The 17,733-nt window shown below is 36.5% G+C and overlaps 2 protein-coding genes across 4 annotated transcripts in view; one reads left to right on the top strand and one right to left on the bottom strand.

Annotated features, from left to right (window-relative positions):
- LOC115887955 overlaps nt 1-17,733 on the bottom strand; it is a 107,061-nt gene that overhangs the window by 14,481 nt on the left and 74,847 nt on the right. The window contains exons 1-9 of one of the 3 annotated variants that reach the window (XM_030907519.1): nt 13,781-13,946; nt 13,571-13,616; nt 13,409-13,506; nt 13,238-13,342; nt 12,643-12,885; nt 12,481-12,588; nt 6,768-6,984; nt 6,676-6,705; nt 2,949-3,155 (exon numbers count right to left, since the gene is read on the bottom strand). In XM_030907519.1, the coding sequence (XP_030763379.1) occupies nt 2,949-3,155; nt 6,676-6,705; nt 6,768-6,984; nt 12,481-12,588; nt 12,643-12,885; nt 13,238-13,342; nt 13,409-13,506; nt 13,571-13,616; nt 13,781-13,788 (1,062 nt within the window). In that variant the 5' untranslated portion in view covers nt 13,789-13,946. Of the gene's footprint in view, nt 1-2,948; nt 3,156-6,675; nt 6,706-6,767; nt 6,985-12,480; nt 12,589-12,642; nt 12,886-13,237; nt 13,343-13,408; nt 13,507-13,570; nt 13,617-13,780; nt 13,947-17,733 lie in introns of those variants that run through there. The other 2 variants (XM_030907521.1, XM_030907520.1) reach the window with 2 other exon arrangements.
- On the top strand, nt 14,349-17,249 carry LOC115887965. Its single transcript, XM_030907537.1, has 2 exons — nt 14,349-15,373; nt 15,432-17,249. The coding sequence occupies exons 1-2, from the start codon at nt 15,244-15,246 to the stop codon at nt 17,228-17,230; spliced, it is 1,929 nt and encodes a 642-aa protein (XP_030763397.1). The 5' UTR covers nt 14,349-15,243; the 3' UTR covers nt 17,231-17,249.

The following is a 17,733-nucleotide window of genomic DNA, read 5'->3' as shown; positions in this document are numbered from 1 at the left end:
ATAAGGTTTTCCCGTCCGGCATCGTTATACGTTTTAGTGCAATTCGCTGGCCACGACACTACAAGACAATGAGATGGTTCTTAAGGCGCACTCTCACGACTGGTCTACTTGGCAAGTACGCCAATATTTGCATACTTGGCAAGTATCCCCACCAGTCCCCAATTTGTAAACAACATCGGCAAGTGTGGTGCTCACACGACGTGTCCATTTCAACAAGTACGCCAGCACAAACATTGTTTAAATCCTTGGCAAATAAACAGTATAGTCACATCGATGGATACCGGTCGTCCCGAAATTGTTGTTGCTAGTGATTCTTTTTAAGTTCTTTTACTGTACACTGCAATACGATTTCTATGTTCTTTATGTTTGGCTATCCATATTATGAAGGGCTCATTTTCGTATAAATCCATAAATTCCAAAACATCATTTTTTGAAGACTACACGGGAAAACCTAGTTTTGTCCATTTTAATAGGAACCGAGAAAAATGCAATTTAGTGTTTTTAAAGAAATATGTTATTTTTGTTGTTGAATAATTAGAAAAATATATATTACTACCAATTCTGAATTATTAATATTGTGAATTATCGCCATATTCTGAAATACCGAATAAAAATGTCAAAATGCAAAACAAAACAAGGGAAAACCAGGGATGTCCAATTAAAGGTTGTATAAAACCTAAATCTAAACTATTATTTTTTGTTGTAGGGAGAAAATTAATATTTAAGTAGGTTTTTATTACAATACATAAATTTATAACATATAATACTAATTGCAAGATGCATGTTTGTCGCCCATGCGTCAGTACATCTCTGGTTTTTGCCATTTACGCGTGGACTACTCTGGTTTTTCCTTTGTACGGCAAAATAACCAAGTTGTAATATCTCTGGGACTAAGCGTATTATTGCTTTCTTTTTTCTCGAATGACGTTAACATTTGTCCATAAAGCTGTATCGCTCAACGTCGCTATCTTAATTTCTATGAAAATGTGACATATCTGGTTTTTCCCGTGTAGTCTTCATTTGTCCACTCCATTTATTGCTGTGGGAACGATTTAGATGCCGCCAATATTGAAGTTATTAATGTAAATTTGATATTACATAATCTATTATTGCAGTAACGTTTTGAATTACCCGCAATTAACTCGAAAAACACTACTAACTTGCGCAGGTGTTTTTTTGCGCCTCGGCAAGTGTAAATAAGTCTGGCCAAGTACACTTGGCAAGTGAACGATTAATCGTTTGACTCGGGTTATGTTTACCGACAGAAAGTGGGGACGCGACGAGTGACCAAGGAAATCGTTCTCACGACATGGCAAGTATATTCCAATAACAAATGTTTGTCAAGTACACCAGTCGTGAGAATGTGCCTTTAGACCCAACTAAAATGCCAGAGGGGATTCCCTTAGCACCTGACTAGGAGCTTCCCCACCAATGACAAGGTCTCGCATATCGTAGAGGAACACAGTTTATGAACACTTCATATAGAAGAAAAACTATAGGAGATTGATTCGGAAACAAATGGGGAAGCAGTTATAAAAAAAACTAATAATCTAAGAAGTTCCATTCTAGCGAAAAATTGCCCAGGTATAACTGCGCAAACTGGCCTGTACAGTCTGCCTGTGTTAAAGGACTGAGCGTCTGTGGAGACTCTAAGATTTGCTATAGCTGGAGACCAGGGCCCGAATTCTGTAACTTTGACATAAAAACGTTACGCTTTCAAAGCGGTGAGCGAAAGTATGTGATTAGCGAAACGTCAAGCAGTGGATTTTGGTATTCTCGTTGCCGTGCAAATCATTTTCTGGATACGCGTTGAGCACATATTGACAGCATCGCCATTTCGCAGGTATCTAATAGTCAAATGCGAATAAAACAGTGAAAAATGTCAATGTTACGTGAATTTCATAACCTATTGTTGAGTTATGTCTTTGAATAAAAAGACTAAGGAAGGAGCATATCAAAAATATTAGGTCCACCGCGATGGGCCTCAAATATGGCCGACTTAAATTCCGGTTTATCAGTGCCGTTCTAATTTTATTTAAAAAATGTAAAACTATGATGTAGGGCAGACGTGGGGTAGACTCAATAATTTGTTAATTTATCTTACGTTGTGAATAAATGTTGGTGGTTATTTAAATTGTTATAAAAATATAAAATTCTAATAAAAATAGATAAGTTATAATAATTATTTATAACCATAAACATCCGATACGCTACTGAAGCAGGTAAGTCAAATTGATGTATCTAAATTCTTGACATCTAATCTTTGACAAGTAGTAAATAAAAGCAAAAATGCAAGAAAACATATATAATTAGTTAATTTAAGTGAATTTCATAAATGATCGGTTTACTACACGTATGTATATTATATAGTCACTTACTAGCGAAAAGTTGTTCCATTATCTCACTCGATTTTTGCCGAGATCTACCGCACGCTACACAACCAACTATTTTAGAGTCTTTTTCGATAAATCGCGATAGTGTCACTGTTAATTTAAGTTCTGCCACAATTTCCATCTAGATTTACTACCTTTATACAACTATCAGTAGTAGGATAAAATTTAAGACTGTAATTTAAGAAATGTAAAGACTGACAAATCCACAAAATTTCAAATCAAATTCCAATGTGTCAAATGAATCGTCAAACAGAACTGTCAAGGATCCCCACCCTAGAGTCCTTTTTCCGCCCACCATGCATGAATACATGGATAGCATTATGCTCCTTCCTTAGTCTTCTTATTCAAAGAGTTATGTCAACCTATTTTTCTATGGATATGTCATTATTCTTATTATACGAGGGAAATGTTGAAAACGCTTCTTAGCATTTTCGATGTTTTGAACAATATTTATAGCTGCCAAGTCGTATATTATCAATTTTTTACCGCTTTGAAAGCGTAACGTTTTTATGTCGAATTTGCAGAATTCGGGCCCTGGCCTCTCCCCGTACTTACCTTATAAGTACTTCCGACATTTAACTTAACAGAATCTAAAACAACTGCTGGAGCTGTCGGAGTTTCGGAAGAACCCCATTCCTCTTCAACATCGTTTTTGTCTTCAGTATGATTTTGTTGCCTATTTTTTGGAGGGAATTGGGGGGGATTTAAATTGGAGGGAGGTGTATTGAAATTTCCTTCGTTCCTGCTTTGTCTTCGGCGATCCTAAAAAATAAACGTGCTTAATAATTATTTTTTAGGCCTAATCTGCTAGGATTTTCCGGCCACCAAGTGCAAGACTAACGTCAGGACAAGGTCAGGGCTCTTTCAATCTCCGTCATTTTTGAAACTTCTGGTATAATTTTGACCACTGTCAGCTACGGTCAAATTTACCTAAAATTTACCGTGATGATAGAAAAAAGTTTAAAATAATTTGGGAAATTCTTTCGATCATACACCTACACAAAGGATAATACATAAGGAATGCAATCCCGCAAATGCGGGATTCCTCTGTGATTCCGCGGGATCAAATTTGCGGGATTTACCGTGCGGGATCGACACCAGGGGATTCCCCTTACGGCTTGGCCATTAAAAATAAGTGAAACAAACATGTTAGTTGTTAGATTTCTTTCTGGCGTGCGTAAGTGAAGAAAAGCGTTTAACTAGTACTTGTGGACAATTTCGTCAAATAAACTGCCGGGCATAATTATCGGGACAAGCAAAATTTTATGGTAAATTTAAAGTTGAATATCTCTTGAACTAAAAAAGATTTTGGGATGCGGTTTGGACCAGGTTTTAGATGCATCTATTGTAATTAAGATACTATGCGGTTTTCGAAAATATGTTTAGCGAATTCTCGTATACAGGGTGTTTTATAAGAGTGTGAAAATTTGATCAAGAATCTTTTTTACCGCAAATTTACAATTTTAAAAAAATCGAAATTTTTACCAAGTTACGACTAATCTGTATTGAAATTAGAAAAAACAATTTCATTGGGGTTTTTACTTTTTTTTGTTTTAAGGAAAATATGACGTTTTTTCGAAAAATATGCATTTTTAGTCATACGATGGTCCTAAATGGTACAAAAATGCATATGCCAAAAAATTATTGATATAGAGTGTATCTAAAAGCAGATAACTAACACAAGTTGAAAAAAACCTTCAACATCAGAATAATATTTTTATTTATAAAATAAGTAGATAAATTATAATAAAATTTAAGTTTATTTAATATTAAATATATTTTTTGAACACCCCGTACACATCGGTCCAAACTGTACAGCTAGTTTAAGATACACGCTATATCAGTATATTGTGGGCCTACTCAAAATGTACAATGCCTTTTGTACCATTTAGGACCAAATGTATGACTATAAATGCATATTTTTCGAAAAAAAACTCATATTTTCCTTAAAACAAAAAAATAAAAAAAAAACACCAAATTGTTTTTTTCTAATTTCAATACAGATTAGTCGTACATAGTTAAAATTTTGATTTTTCAAAAATTGTAAATTTCCGGTAAAAAAATTCTTAACCAAATTTGTACACTATTATAAAACACCCTGTACACGAGAATTCGCTAAATATATTTTCGAAAACCACATAGCATCTTAATCACAATAGATGCATCTAAAACCTGGTCCAAACCGCATCCCAAAATCCGAGAGAGAAAAGAAAAGCATTTATTGTTTAAAATCCCGCAATTTTGCGGATCCGCGGGATTGATTGCTTTAATCCCGCAGGTTTGCGGGATTGAGATTGTGGTGCGGGATTGTATTCCATAATAATACACGAACGTCAAATATTAAAGATATATTTTATTTACGTGGATTGGACTTAGAGTTCCTCGGTTTCTGTTCAAATGTTATCATTTACAATTACAAAAAAAAACAGATATAAAAATAATGCGCCGGTAGCAATAGCCCGCGATGTTTTATAGGTAACGCTGTAACACAAAATGTTTATTATTCCAAAATATTACAGGTCTGAAAATAACAGTACAACAAGTTTTATAGGGATCACCGTGCTACGAAATTCTAAGCTTGCAATTGTTATTACAAAAAATAACAGACATGAGAATAACAGTGCACCGACAGCGACCGCTCGTGATATTTATCGTTGTTTCAGAAAATTCTAGAGTCACAATTGTTATTTTAAAAAATAACAGACATGAAAATAATACGGAGTGCGCCAGTCCGCGATGTTTTACAGGAATTGCCGTGCCACAAAATTCAAATTAAACTCGCAACTGTTATTCCAAAAAATAACAGGATAAAAATAACAGTGCACATATAGCGATAACGCGCGATGGTTTATACGTATCGCCGTAATACAAAATTCAAATTTGCATCAATTATTCCAAAATATTACAGGTATGAAAATAACAGCGTAACAAGTTTTATAGGAATCGCCGTTTATACGATATTCTACTAAGCTTGCAGCTGTTATTTCATAAAAGAACAGGTATGAAAATACCAGTGAACCGAGAGCGATAGTCCGCGAAAAATTATCGAGATCGCCCTGCCACAAAATTCTAAGCTCGAAACTGTTATTCCAAAAAATAACAGGTATGAAAATAATAGTGCACGGAGAATGACAGCCCGCGATGTTTTTATAGAAATCGCCGTGCCATAAAATTTTACTCAGCTCGCAATTGTTATTCCAAAAATAACAGATATGAAAATAACAGTGAAGTGCCAGCACTAAACTTGCAATGTTATTCTAAAAAATAACAAGTAATAACAATAAAAAATATAATAACTGCGGACATACTGATAAGCTGTCATTTATAAATAACATTTTCAAACAAAAGAAAGCAAAACCTAAAATATTACTTAGAAATAACGCGTTTTGATTACAAGCATTATTATTAATTTTTAATCAAATTTATGTTACGTTATTTTTATTGCTCTGTATCTAGCTTTAGGAAGTAGAAGACTTATTAATAATACAGGCTTTTGTGTACTAATAACCAAATTATTAGTACACAAATAATAACCAAAGTGTTTCAAAATTCTCAGAATTTATTATTTTGGTTTAGAAATGGTCAAACAAAAGCAAACTAGATAGACTAACATCACAAAATTACAAATTATCAAAGACTAGCTAAGAGGAACTACTGCAACAACATTCCTAAATAGAACATATAGGATTATAGTTCACACCATAGCAAATAAAAGCAAAATGTTAAAAGTCTGTGCAAAAATATGGGAAATTATTATTTTTATTGCTCTGTATCTAGCTTTAGGAAGTAGAAGACTTATTAATGATACAGGCTTTTGTGTATTAATAACCAAATTATTAGTACACAAATAATAACCAAAGTGTTTCAAAATTCTCAGAATTTATTATTTTGGTTTAGAAATGGTCAAACAAAAGCAAACTAGATAGACTAACATCACAAAATTACAAATTATCAAAGACTAGCTAAGAGGAACTACTACAACAACATTCCTAAATAGAACATATAGTATATATTTATTATATATACTATATGTTGTATGATTATAGTTCACACCATAGCAAATAAAAGCAAAATGTTAAAAATCTGTGCAAAAATATGGGAAACGATTAAACAATGCATTTGTGATAAGTTTGTGAAATGTGAAGCAGAAGAGACTCTTGCATTAACAAACGAATCACCATTCATCGACACAGAAATCTAAAATGTAATTTTTTGGCTTAAAATGATTTTCTTATTTTACATGATCAAGCCACATAGCAATTACATAAGTTTTATCAGTTACCTGACTTTTAAACCTCCTTCTTCTGTAATCCTAAGTCATTAAAAATAATTATAATTTTTTTTATATTTCTTTTATGTAAATATATAACTGACCTCATTTTTGTTCGGTGGTTTTGGTGAAAATGACTGAAAACCATTCTGGGTGGGAACATCTGATGATTTCGAAGAACCAGCAACCGACGTCTCTGGAGCTGTGTTTCTTGTGATAACAAAATTTTTAGATTGAGCATCTCTGGAAACTATACGACTTCTACCAAATGAATTATTGGTTGCTGTTTCGTTGGTGTTACCTAACAGGGCAGCTTTGACACTAAAGACAATATAAATTCATTAGACATTAGCTTGTCAGGCTTCAAGAAGAGTATTGTTAAAATACTTTAAGCTTTGTAAACATTAGTGATGTGTCGGTATTTGAGTAACGCGATTTTGGAGCGGTATTTTTTGTAAAGCCGCGTCCAAACTACTCGAACAAAATGTTCGCGAACATATATAATTAAACAGATAATAATATTAATAGTTCTCGGATATAGCGTTTAACGCCTTGGGAGTAGCAAGGTACAACTTGCTATACTAGAGCCGTTCGGTATACAATTATATACAGTGGTGGCCAAAAGTATGGAAATTTTTTACTTTTTAAAATATCACAGAAAATATTGCTATGCTTAAACTCTCAGGAATATAAATGAACAGCTTATCAGCAAATAAAAGTATTCCAAAAATTACACAGCGAAAAAAATCTGTTTAGCAGTTTTTGTAGGAGAACAATAGATTTCTTGTAGCTAAAAGTATGGAAACCATAAATAAATACATTAAAATTATTTAGTTTAAGCTGATAAACGGTACGACTTACTTCAGATAAATATAAACATCATGCCCAAGTCTAAATATTTCTCTACGGATTTAAAAAATAAAATAGTTGAATTATACAAGAGCGGTTATAAACAAATTCAAATAAGTAAAAATTTAAACATTTTAAGAAGCACCGTTTCGAAAATAATTCGTAAATTTAATAAAACAGGGAACGTTTCAACAGCTTTTAAGTCAGGAAGACCAAGAAAGGGGTGCAACAGGACAATGAAAGTAATGAAGAGAATATCAATGGGAGATCCAAGAAAACATCAACAGACATTTCTCGAGAAATGGGTGAAAGGGGAATATCGGTGTCTGCACGCACGGTGAGAAGAAGGTTGGATGACATGGGACTTTTTGGAAGAGTTGCGGTGAAGAAACCACTAATATCAAAGAAAAATAGGATGGGTCGCTTTAAATTTGCTCAGGATCATCTCACCTGGTCTTATCAGAAATGGAATACTGTACTGTTTAGCGACGAAAGCAAGTTTCAACTGTTTGGTAGTAACGGGAGACGTTATGTCCGAAGACCAAAAGGTACACGGTACAGCTATAAGTACCAGATGCCCACAGTAAAACATGGGGGTGGGAGTATAATGGTATGGGGGTGTTTTTCTCGCTCAGGTGTTGATCCTCTTGTTAAAATTGATGGGATAATGGACCGTTTTATGTACAAAGACATATTGGAGAATAATATGCTGCCTCATGCTGATGAAGAAATGCCACTCAGAAGGTTGTTCCAGCAAGACAATGATCCCAAGCACAAATCTCGGTTTGTTCAAAATTGGTTAAATGAACATAATGTTCCACTAAAGGATTGGCCCTCACAGTCTCCGGATCTTAACCCCATAGAAAATTTATGGGACCATTTGGATAGCAAAATTCGAAGCCATTCTATTTCAAATAAAAATGAATTATGGGAAGTGCTAAAAACTGAATGGGCGGCCATTTTCAATAAAAATTGTACGAGATTGATCGATTCGATGCCACGAAGATGTAGAGAAGTAATTAATTCAAAGGGATATTCCACTAAATATTAGTATAAACATTCTTCTTAAGTTTCCATACTTTTGACCAAGAAAATATTCATAATTTTTTATATATTTTTTGATAGCTGTAATTTTTTATTTAAATGTATTAGGTTCTGTAGGAAACTATTTGTAGGTCACGATTATATAAGTCGTTTTATTTCATATTTTAATTTCTCAGCATAAATGACAAATTAAAAAAGTTTCCATACCTTTGGCCACCACTGTACATATAATTAAACAGATACTAAGTGAAAATTGTGAGATAGGTAGATTTATAAATAATAAAGGCAACAAGTACAGCTAGTCTAGGCCTATTAAGGAGCGCGGAGCGCCGAACGGCTAGCTTGTACGCCAGAGCGTGCGTCTGCCTATGCTAGAGCGCGCGCGTCCTTTTTCCGACGGGTGTCGGTAAATCAAAAGGAGCGAACGGCGTGCATTCCGGCGGACATTGTACCGGACACTTGGAAGGGTCTCATTTAATTTGGGCGTCCATCTGTGATTTTTATTTTTTACCGAGTATTCGACAATAGGGGACGCAGTTATTAACTGGGATCGTAAAAAACATTTACAACTAATTTGTTTACACAAAGAATATATTTTATAATTTTAATTTTAGTGTGAATAGCTATGTAGCAAGATTTCGTCCATATATTTTCATTTTTGTTAATAAAGACCTTTATGATTATTTTTATTAAAAACCGGAATTATTATGGGATTCTGAAATTAAAAATTACTACTTAATAGGAAGTTTGACACGATGATAAATTTTACCATTACATTTTTAGAAATAAATGTACCGGGTGTTTCTGAAAAGTGGTTAACTTCTATAAGTTTTTTAATTTTTTAGATAAAAAACGAGATTTGATATGTTAGTATAGGACATAAATCAGGATTGATCGACGTTTTAATTTATTAACGGTCACTACCTATTTCACCGGAAATGACAACAACTTTTGATTTAAATGGTACCCTCGGTATTTTTTTACCGTATACGATAGAAAATGACATTCTAAATAGAATGATATATTATATGTCAACTTTTGACATTTTCAATTTAAAAATGGCCATAAATAAACGTAACGACAATTTTACTCCAAATACCAAGTATGTGGTACCAAATTATTCGTAAAAAATGCTTTTTCCAAATATGCTGAGCCAGCCTCGTACCATTTGAAAAATTTGAGTTATCATTAAAAATACGATTTGGGCATCTTTTACGCGGTCATGAAAGGATACGAAAAAAAACTACACGATCAAATATATGTTTCCAAAGTTCTTTGATTACAAATTAATAGTTTTAACTCAGTCTTGGCATTCTAGACTGAAATTTAAAATGCTATTTTTATTTAATTGGAATTGTCTAAAATTTACGTATGGTATGTCATTCAATTCAGAATGTCATTTTCTATCAAATAAAGTAAAAAAGTACTTAGGATACAATCTAAAAATACAAAGTTGTAGTCATTTCCGGTGAAACAGGAAGCGACCGAAGGTAATTGAATACGTCAATCAATCCCGATTTATGTCATATACTAACACACCAAATTTCGTTGTATTATCTGAAAAAATAAAAAAAGTGAGCCCCTTTTGAGAAACACCTGGTAGAATCGGCTGAAAATGAATACAGGTCTTAAAAATACACTATAACGAATAATCTACCAAAAGACCCCTGTAACCCTCCGCCTGCTAAATATTGATTCTTCAACGACAAAAGTTCTTAAACTGTTTACCCGTTAATTTATTTAATAAAATGCTTGCACTCGAAAAAATAGCGACTACCTAAACGCATCCTAGATCTATAGAGCAAACTGGTTGTCGCATTCTTCCATGCACCTGGGTCCTCGGGACCGATGCGATGGGCTGTGCCGTCGTTTACGACCTGCTGCTACGAGTATATAGTGTGAATTATATATGTTCGCGAACATTTTGTTCGAGTAGCTTCGACGCGGCTTAATGTCGTGTTGCGCTCCACTACGAATCAGTAACCTGTTACTGAAGAATGACGATCAACATATGTTCGTTCTCACAGCATCAGAAAATTGCCGAAAACAGTTAACTGAATTAGTAATCTATGTTTTTCGTTTATGACATATCTATGACTTAATTTATTAAGTTTAATTATTTGTTTAGTGTAGAATACCAGAAGTAGTTTAGTAGTCTTTTTAATAATAGAGTTTATTTTGTGGTTAAGCAATAGGTGAAGAGGTAATTTGGTTATTTTTTCTTTTTGTTTGATTTATTAGTAAGTTTGATAATTTGTTTAGTGTAAAGTAGTTGTGTAGTGTTTTTATAAGAGATTATATTCGTTTATTTTGTAGTTAAGTAGTAGGTGAAAAGGTATTTGGGTATTTTTTCTTCTTAGGATTAGGAAGTAGTTCTATTAAGTATTGTGATAGATACACTATATCTTCCTTCAACTTCGTTTAAAAGTGCGTTATCATATAATTTTGGTTTTCTGGTTTATACCGGGTGCGTCTCAAAAGTGGCTCACCCCTATAACTTTTTTATTTTTTGAGATACCAAAACGAGATTTGGTATGTTAGTATATGACATAAATTAGGATTCATTGACGTATTCAATTGTTTTCTGTCACTTCCTGTTTCGCCGGAAATGACTACAACTTTTGATTTTTTTTGACAACAAAAAGCAAAAAATAATATTAATATGGGTGATTCCGATTCTGAAAATGTCCCTTCGGATATTGAAGGCATTGCGCAAAACGTTGTCGATTCCCTACTTCCCGAAAAATCAAGACAAACGTACGAACAAGCCTATGTAAAACTTGAAGATTGGTGTAAAGGGAAAGGAATCAAGAATAGTAGAAACGAAAAGGTTCTCCTGGCATATTTTGAACATCTTTCAAAACATAGGAAGGCTTCATCACTTTGGGTATATTATTCCATGCTACGTTCAGTTATATCAGTGAAGAAAAATACAGATATTAGTAAGTACGTCCATTTAATTGCATTTCTAAAAAGAAAATCGGAAGGACTTCGGTCAAAAAGTTCGAGAATTTTAAGAAAAGAAGACATAACTCGTTTTTTGTTGGAAGCCGATGATAAAACTTATTTCCTGACAAAAGTTTCATTGATAGTGGGGCTTGCCGGCGTATCGAGTTGACAAATCTGCAGCTGCAAAATGTTAAAGATGAAGGACAATGCATTCATGTCATTATTCCATTTACGAAAACAAAGATATCACGAGATTTTTTATAACGAAAGGGATTGTTGAAGCAATAAATATGGTGGAAACGGTTCGAAGATATATAGCTATACGGCCAAGCAACACAGAGCATACTCGATTTTTGTGGGGGTACAGAAATGGAAAATGTATTAAGCAACCCGTTGGCATTAATACTTTACGGAAAATGCCGTATAAAATAGCATTGTTCCTAAGTCTTCCAAATCCACAACAATACACTGGACATTATTTCCGTAGATTGTCTGCGTCGTTGCTTGCAGATTCTTTTTATTTTTTTAACCGTTAACAGACATGGTGGTTGGCGCTCTAACACAGTGGCAGAGAGCTATATAGAAAATTCCAAAGAAAATAAGAAAAAAGTGTCATGTAATATTTTGGGTAACATTTCTGGCAATGATGGGTCTTCAACAAGTTAAAGCACTCAGGAAATAAATTTACTTTCTAAAAATTCAACTCACCTGCCATCGTCTGGAATTAATTTAACCAATTGTACTGATATTATAATTAATGTGTACAATAAATAAATGTATTTAGGTTCCTTTTTTTTGCTTGTTTCTTATTTTAATATTTGCGTGTTATTATGAATTCATAATAGCACTGGCGCTATTATGAATGCCATAATGACATCCAAACGACAATGTTAAATGTGTCATAATGACATTGTCGTAGATTAATAAATAAATTCAATTATCACTACAAGAAACACTCACTACAAGAATTATTACCTTTCAAATGTGCTTAATACTTCATCTTTATTGAAATTCTTTTGTAGCTTGATAACATATTGTTTGCCTTTGTTCAGCATGTAATTATAAAACTGCCTTAACTCGATGCTAGAAATAAAGCATGTTAATTAATAAATTTTTTACTAAAACATTACAACTAACTCTCGAGTGATCACAGCATTCTCAAAGCTCTCCTTGTCAAAAATGTTAAAACCCGCCCGACGTACGTCTTCCAAATTAACATATAATTTTCCGTTTTCACCTTCCAGCACTTCAACGGGGCGACCATGAATGTCTACATAGTCGTCACCTAAAAAACTACCTTCTTCCATGTCGTCTTGATAACTGTTATTACCTAAACTCATCATGTCGTCATCTACTACTGCGGGCTTGGGTGAATTAAAACTAACAAAAAAAAATTGTCTTCTACACTCTGATGCAAAAAATAAACTCAACATATAATTTTTTCCTCAAATTTAAAGTACGTATTATATTTTCTATTTTTAGTCCTATTTTTTCATGATTTTTTTAGCAATACAGTTCGGACCACCCTGTATATCTACTTTAATTTATAAACTAAGTTTTTTATAAACTTTAGTATTTGACTAGTTAGTTATACAGGGTTAATTGAAGAGTTGATTTTTACCCTAACTTTAAAACACCCTGTGCAACACTTTAAATTTCAGAAAAAAAATTTCTGTTGCATTTTTCTCGCCTCTGAGTGCATAAAGATTTTAAATTTCTTTAAAGAAAATACCTTTGGTTAAAATTACTAGTTCTTTTATGGCCTCGTTCTTCTAAATCGAACAATACTGTCCAACCTTTTTTACCGTTTAATTTCTGAACAGCTTGTTTTATGCTTCTAAAAGCACAAAATAAAAAATGTGAGTTTTCCAACATTTTAAATACATGTTTGTATAAAACTTACTGTTCGTCGCTGATGTAGACTTTAGCAAACTGTTCCTCTCTACTTATAAAAATTTTCTCAACATTCCCAAACTTCGAAAACTCCTTTTTTAACAAGCCCTAAAAGAAAGATTTAATATTAGTATCTAAAATGATCCTATACTACATGAAATAAAATGCTTACTCTCTCCAAGTCATCAATATTCCCCTTTACCGTAGCAAAATATCTCCTAAAAGATAATAGCAAAAAAAAAGTATATTATTATTCTAACTACAAAATAAAATGGTCAACTATGCCAAAACAAAGCGTTGGGTTACAGGGGTTACAGGAAAGCAAACAAAAACAGTACTCGGGTACTTTTCTAAGCAAACGAAAAATAAATAAATTTCTTACTTCGCCATAGTCAATTAAATGTGCAGAATTTCTTGAATATAAACTAACAGTGTCCAAGATTCATTACTGTTTACCAAACAAATAATTTTTTTAAAAATCTTGAAAGATTCAAAGAACCTCCACAATCCACAGAGAACTCACCTCACCAAAAACCGGAAGGAAATCTCTAAATTTCAAGGTTATGTTTATTTAAAATTGGCACTACTTATTTTCTATGGTATAAACCATAGATTCAAATTATGATATTAATCATATAAAATTGATATATGATCTAGATCTTCTTTATAGAAATTTAAATTTTAAAAACAACAACAATGCCGATCATCTATAGTATCTGGAGTTGGCATTTTCGGTACGCATTTTCTATTTATCTTTCTCTGATATTTCTACAGATTTCATCCTATAAATATATCTTAAGGTCTGTTCCTAGAAGAATCTCTGACTAGTCAGCGCGTCTCTTATTGGTTGAAATGCGTAGAAACCTGACTAACAATCAGGTTTCTACACATTTTAACCAATGAGAAACGTGCTGACTAGTCAGGGATTCTTCTGAACAGTACGCACAAGCCATACCCTGCGATACGTACTGCCAGGAATATAAAAAAGAAGAATCACTGTATATTTAGTTGCATAATGTATTATATTTCAAACCGATTAAATTTCTTTGAAAAACTGATTGAAAGCTTGGTTCAAAGCGAAAAACGGTTGACTATCTTCCGACATGTGTGATTTAAGGGGATTTAAGCAGAGATATGGACTAAGTCCATATCTCTAGATTATACTTATATATAAATGTGTGTATAAAGAACGTTAGCAGTCTTATTTTTTGAAGCTAGGTAGGTAACTGAACGTTTGTAAACAGGAATTATTATTGCAGAATGAAATTTGTCGTGCCACTCATTTTGACGATCGTGCCTTGGTAAAAATGTTAATGGCATTCCTTTTATCGTTCCTGAGCCGATCCATGCAACGGAACGAGATCATTATTTAATTTGCCCTATTGAAAATAGATTTATCCATCCTCGACCTTTTGTTCTAATTAAATATCATTCGTTCAAATCTAAAATTAAAAGATCTAGACGATTTTTGGACGTAGTTTCTCGACTCAAGTCTTTTTTAGTACCCCTTTTTCCATCACGCTGCGAGTCTGGCCAGCCAAAAGTAGGCGTTCCCGCTCGTGACAGCGGGGTCACGGACTCATTCAACGCCTCACCCCCATCACATGACATATTTCAAATGCATATTGATTTTACGTTTTTGCTTAAAAACACTTAACAAAATTCGATAAACAATTCGTGTCGCCTGTTGATTAATTTCATGTCGATGATTCAGGCATAAAAATAATTTATATCGTTTCTCCCCACCTTTCTTCTATTTTTTTTGCCCATTTGTTCGGCCAGTTGCGTCCGAACTGAGCTCCGGAGCCCCCAAAGACTGCTCGTCGTCGCGAAAATCGACCGAAAATGCCGTTCAACGTAATGATACAGCTGTGCCGCGTCACCAGGGCCAGCAAACTCTTCCAAAGGAATTTCTATTTGCCCTTGCTGAAGCCGCTGTCGCCCAAAGACGCGCTCAGGAGGCACATCATCACAGGCACGACTCAAATTTCTCGATGTAAGGTGTCGTTTTAACGTAGAGTTGTTATTTTTAGGTAAAGATGTGTTGCAAAAGGCTTTGGAGCACTGGATTCCCGTCCTGGAAGAGTACGCTGCCAGAGTGCAGCGACGCAGACACGCGCCGAAGGGTAGGGGTAAGAAACGACAAAGGCGAAAGGAATCGATGAAATATGTGATGCCTTTCTTCGACGACACGTTGCCGTCTCACCCGAAATTAGAGAATTTGGTTGCGAGGAAATCGAAAGGCCGGGGACAATGCTACACCTACCATATCCCAGAGAAAAAATGTACTCTGGTACTAACCCATCAAATGGAACGGGCTATCCGAGACAAAGATATTGTTGATATCGTAATAGCGCAGCGTCACGAAAAGATTATCGTAAAGATGCGTGACGGTACAAAAGTAACCATGCCTCTTTGTCCGTATGAGGGTAGGGCACCCTTATACCGAGGAGAAGGTTGGACGAGAAAGGATATCGAAGAATTCCACCATCACGGCCACGAGACTTTCTCCATAGCGCAACTGTTCGAGGCCAAAGAGGCCGGTATCGAGGAATGGGAGCTGGAAATGATGCGACTGGCCAGCCAGCGCAAGAAGAAAATGAAGGGCGAAGGCACGCAGGACTGGAAAGCCATGCTGCAAACGACGGTGGAAAACATGGACTGGGAAGAGTTCGAAGAGGACGCTAAGCAAATCGTGACAGAAGTAAACGAGGTGGTCGAAGACGAACCCATCGCCATGCAAGTGGACGACATGGAGCTAACCTGCGACGTGAACGAGAAACTAAAAGCCGCCGGAGCCGACGTGCTGGCCTTGTTGCCTTCGATGCCCGAGATTCCCCAGCTGCTTCGGCTGCTTTCAGGCCAGAGCGAATTGACGCAGGTGGCCAAGGTGTCGGGTGCGCGCGTCAGTCTGGACGCGGGTTCCGACCGCTTCGTGCCCGGGCAACTGGTGGCCTCGGAGGAGGGTGAGCTGTTCGTGCCCGGACAGACGGTGCTGACGGAGGCGGGAGAGAAGGAGTACACGCCCGGGTTCACCGTCATGATGGACGGGGAGCCCACTCTCATTCCCGGCCTTGTGATGGGGAACGATCCCAACAAGGCCATGTTCCTCCCCGGCGAGTCCACTATCACCGGCGGGGGAGAGCTGCAGTTCGCGGCCTCGGCCGATGATGTTCTGGTTAACGAACCCCTGCCGCCTCCCGTCGAGGAGCCCGAGGAGGCGGAGCTGGACGAGGATCAGAACAGCGTGGAGGAGGAGATCGAGATGCGCCCGCCTCCCAAACGCGAGCGGAAGGAATTCGTGTACGAGCGTCCGAAGCGACAGTACGACGTCGAGAGCATGGGTCCTAAGCATCGCGAACGCGGTCCCAAACGGTTGCCAGCAGCCCTACAAGCAGCAGCGAACGAGCCTCCGCCCGCGCCGAAGCCCTTCGTTCCCGTCAAGATGATCGAGTTTACACCGCCGGTGTTCGAGAAGGACCTGCTGGAGCAAGAGAAGGAGCGCGTGGCCGCCATGAAAGAAAAGACCGGTAAGGAAGAGGCCAAGGTAGATAAGACTCGCAGGGAGATCCGCATGAGAGCTAAAAACCTTATGGACAGCAGACCGCCGCCTCCTAAGTACGAGCCCTTGGAACCGGTACGTAAGAGCGAAAAGTTGAGGGAGATGGAGCGTAGTATTAAGCAGGGCGCATTCTTCGACACCGATTATAAGAAGTATTTGGTACGCGAGCGCAATAGCTGGCCCGTCAATTGGCTGGAAAAGTACCAGTATCGTAACACGTTTGACACGGTGGGGATACAGCGCCACCGCGTGTGGAAGTCGGTGTTTTAGTGCGCAGGCGTCGCCGGGACCTGCGCCGGCCGGGTCCACCCGCTGACCGGCCCCTCACTCAGTCGCCATCACAATGCCCATCAACGTCAAGATCTCCTTGTGCAAGATCACCCGCGCCAGCCGACTCTTCCAACGCAATTACTACCTGCCCTTGCTGAAGCCGCTCTCGCCCAAGGATGCTCTTCGACGCAAGATCATTACCGGCCAGAACATCTTGGGCAGCCGAATCGAACACTACATCCCCGTACTCAAGCCTCACGATGAGAAGGTGGCCGAAAAACGGCGTCGAACCAAAGGCGCTCCCGTCGTTAAGAAGAAACTGCGAATGCACGAAAACGCGCGTTACGTGGAACCCTTCTTGGACGATAACATGGAAGGTCACGATCGACTTCACCGAATATTAGCTACCAAACCCAGAGGAAAGGGACAAGCCTACATCTACGAAGTACCTGATAAGAACTGCAATCTGGTAGTAAACTATGCCATCGAACGAGCTCTCAAGG

The sequence above is a fragment of the Sitophilus oryzae genome, unplaced genomic scaffold, assembly GCF_002938485.1.
Source record: "Sitophilus oryzae breed Bouriz unplaced genomic scaffold, Soryzae_2.0 scaffold_682_pilon_pilon, whole genome shotgun sequence".
NCBI classification, from domain to species: domain Eukaryota; kingdom Metazoa; phylum Arthropoda; class Insecta; order Coleoptera; family Curculionidae; genus Sitophilus; species Sitophilus oryzae.
This window is presented reverse-complemented; position numbering and strand designations above follow the sequence as displayed.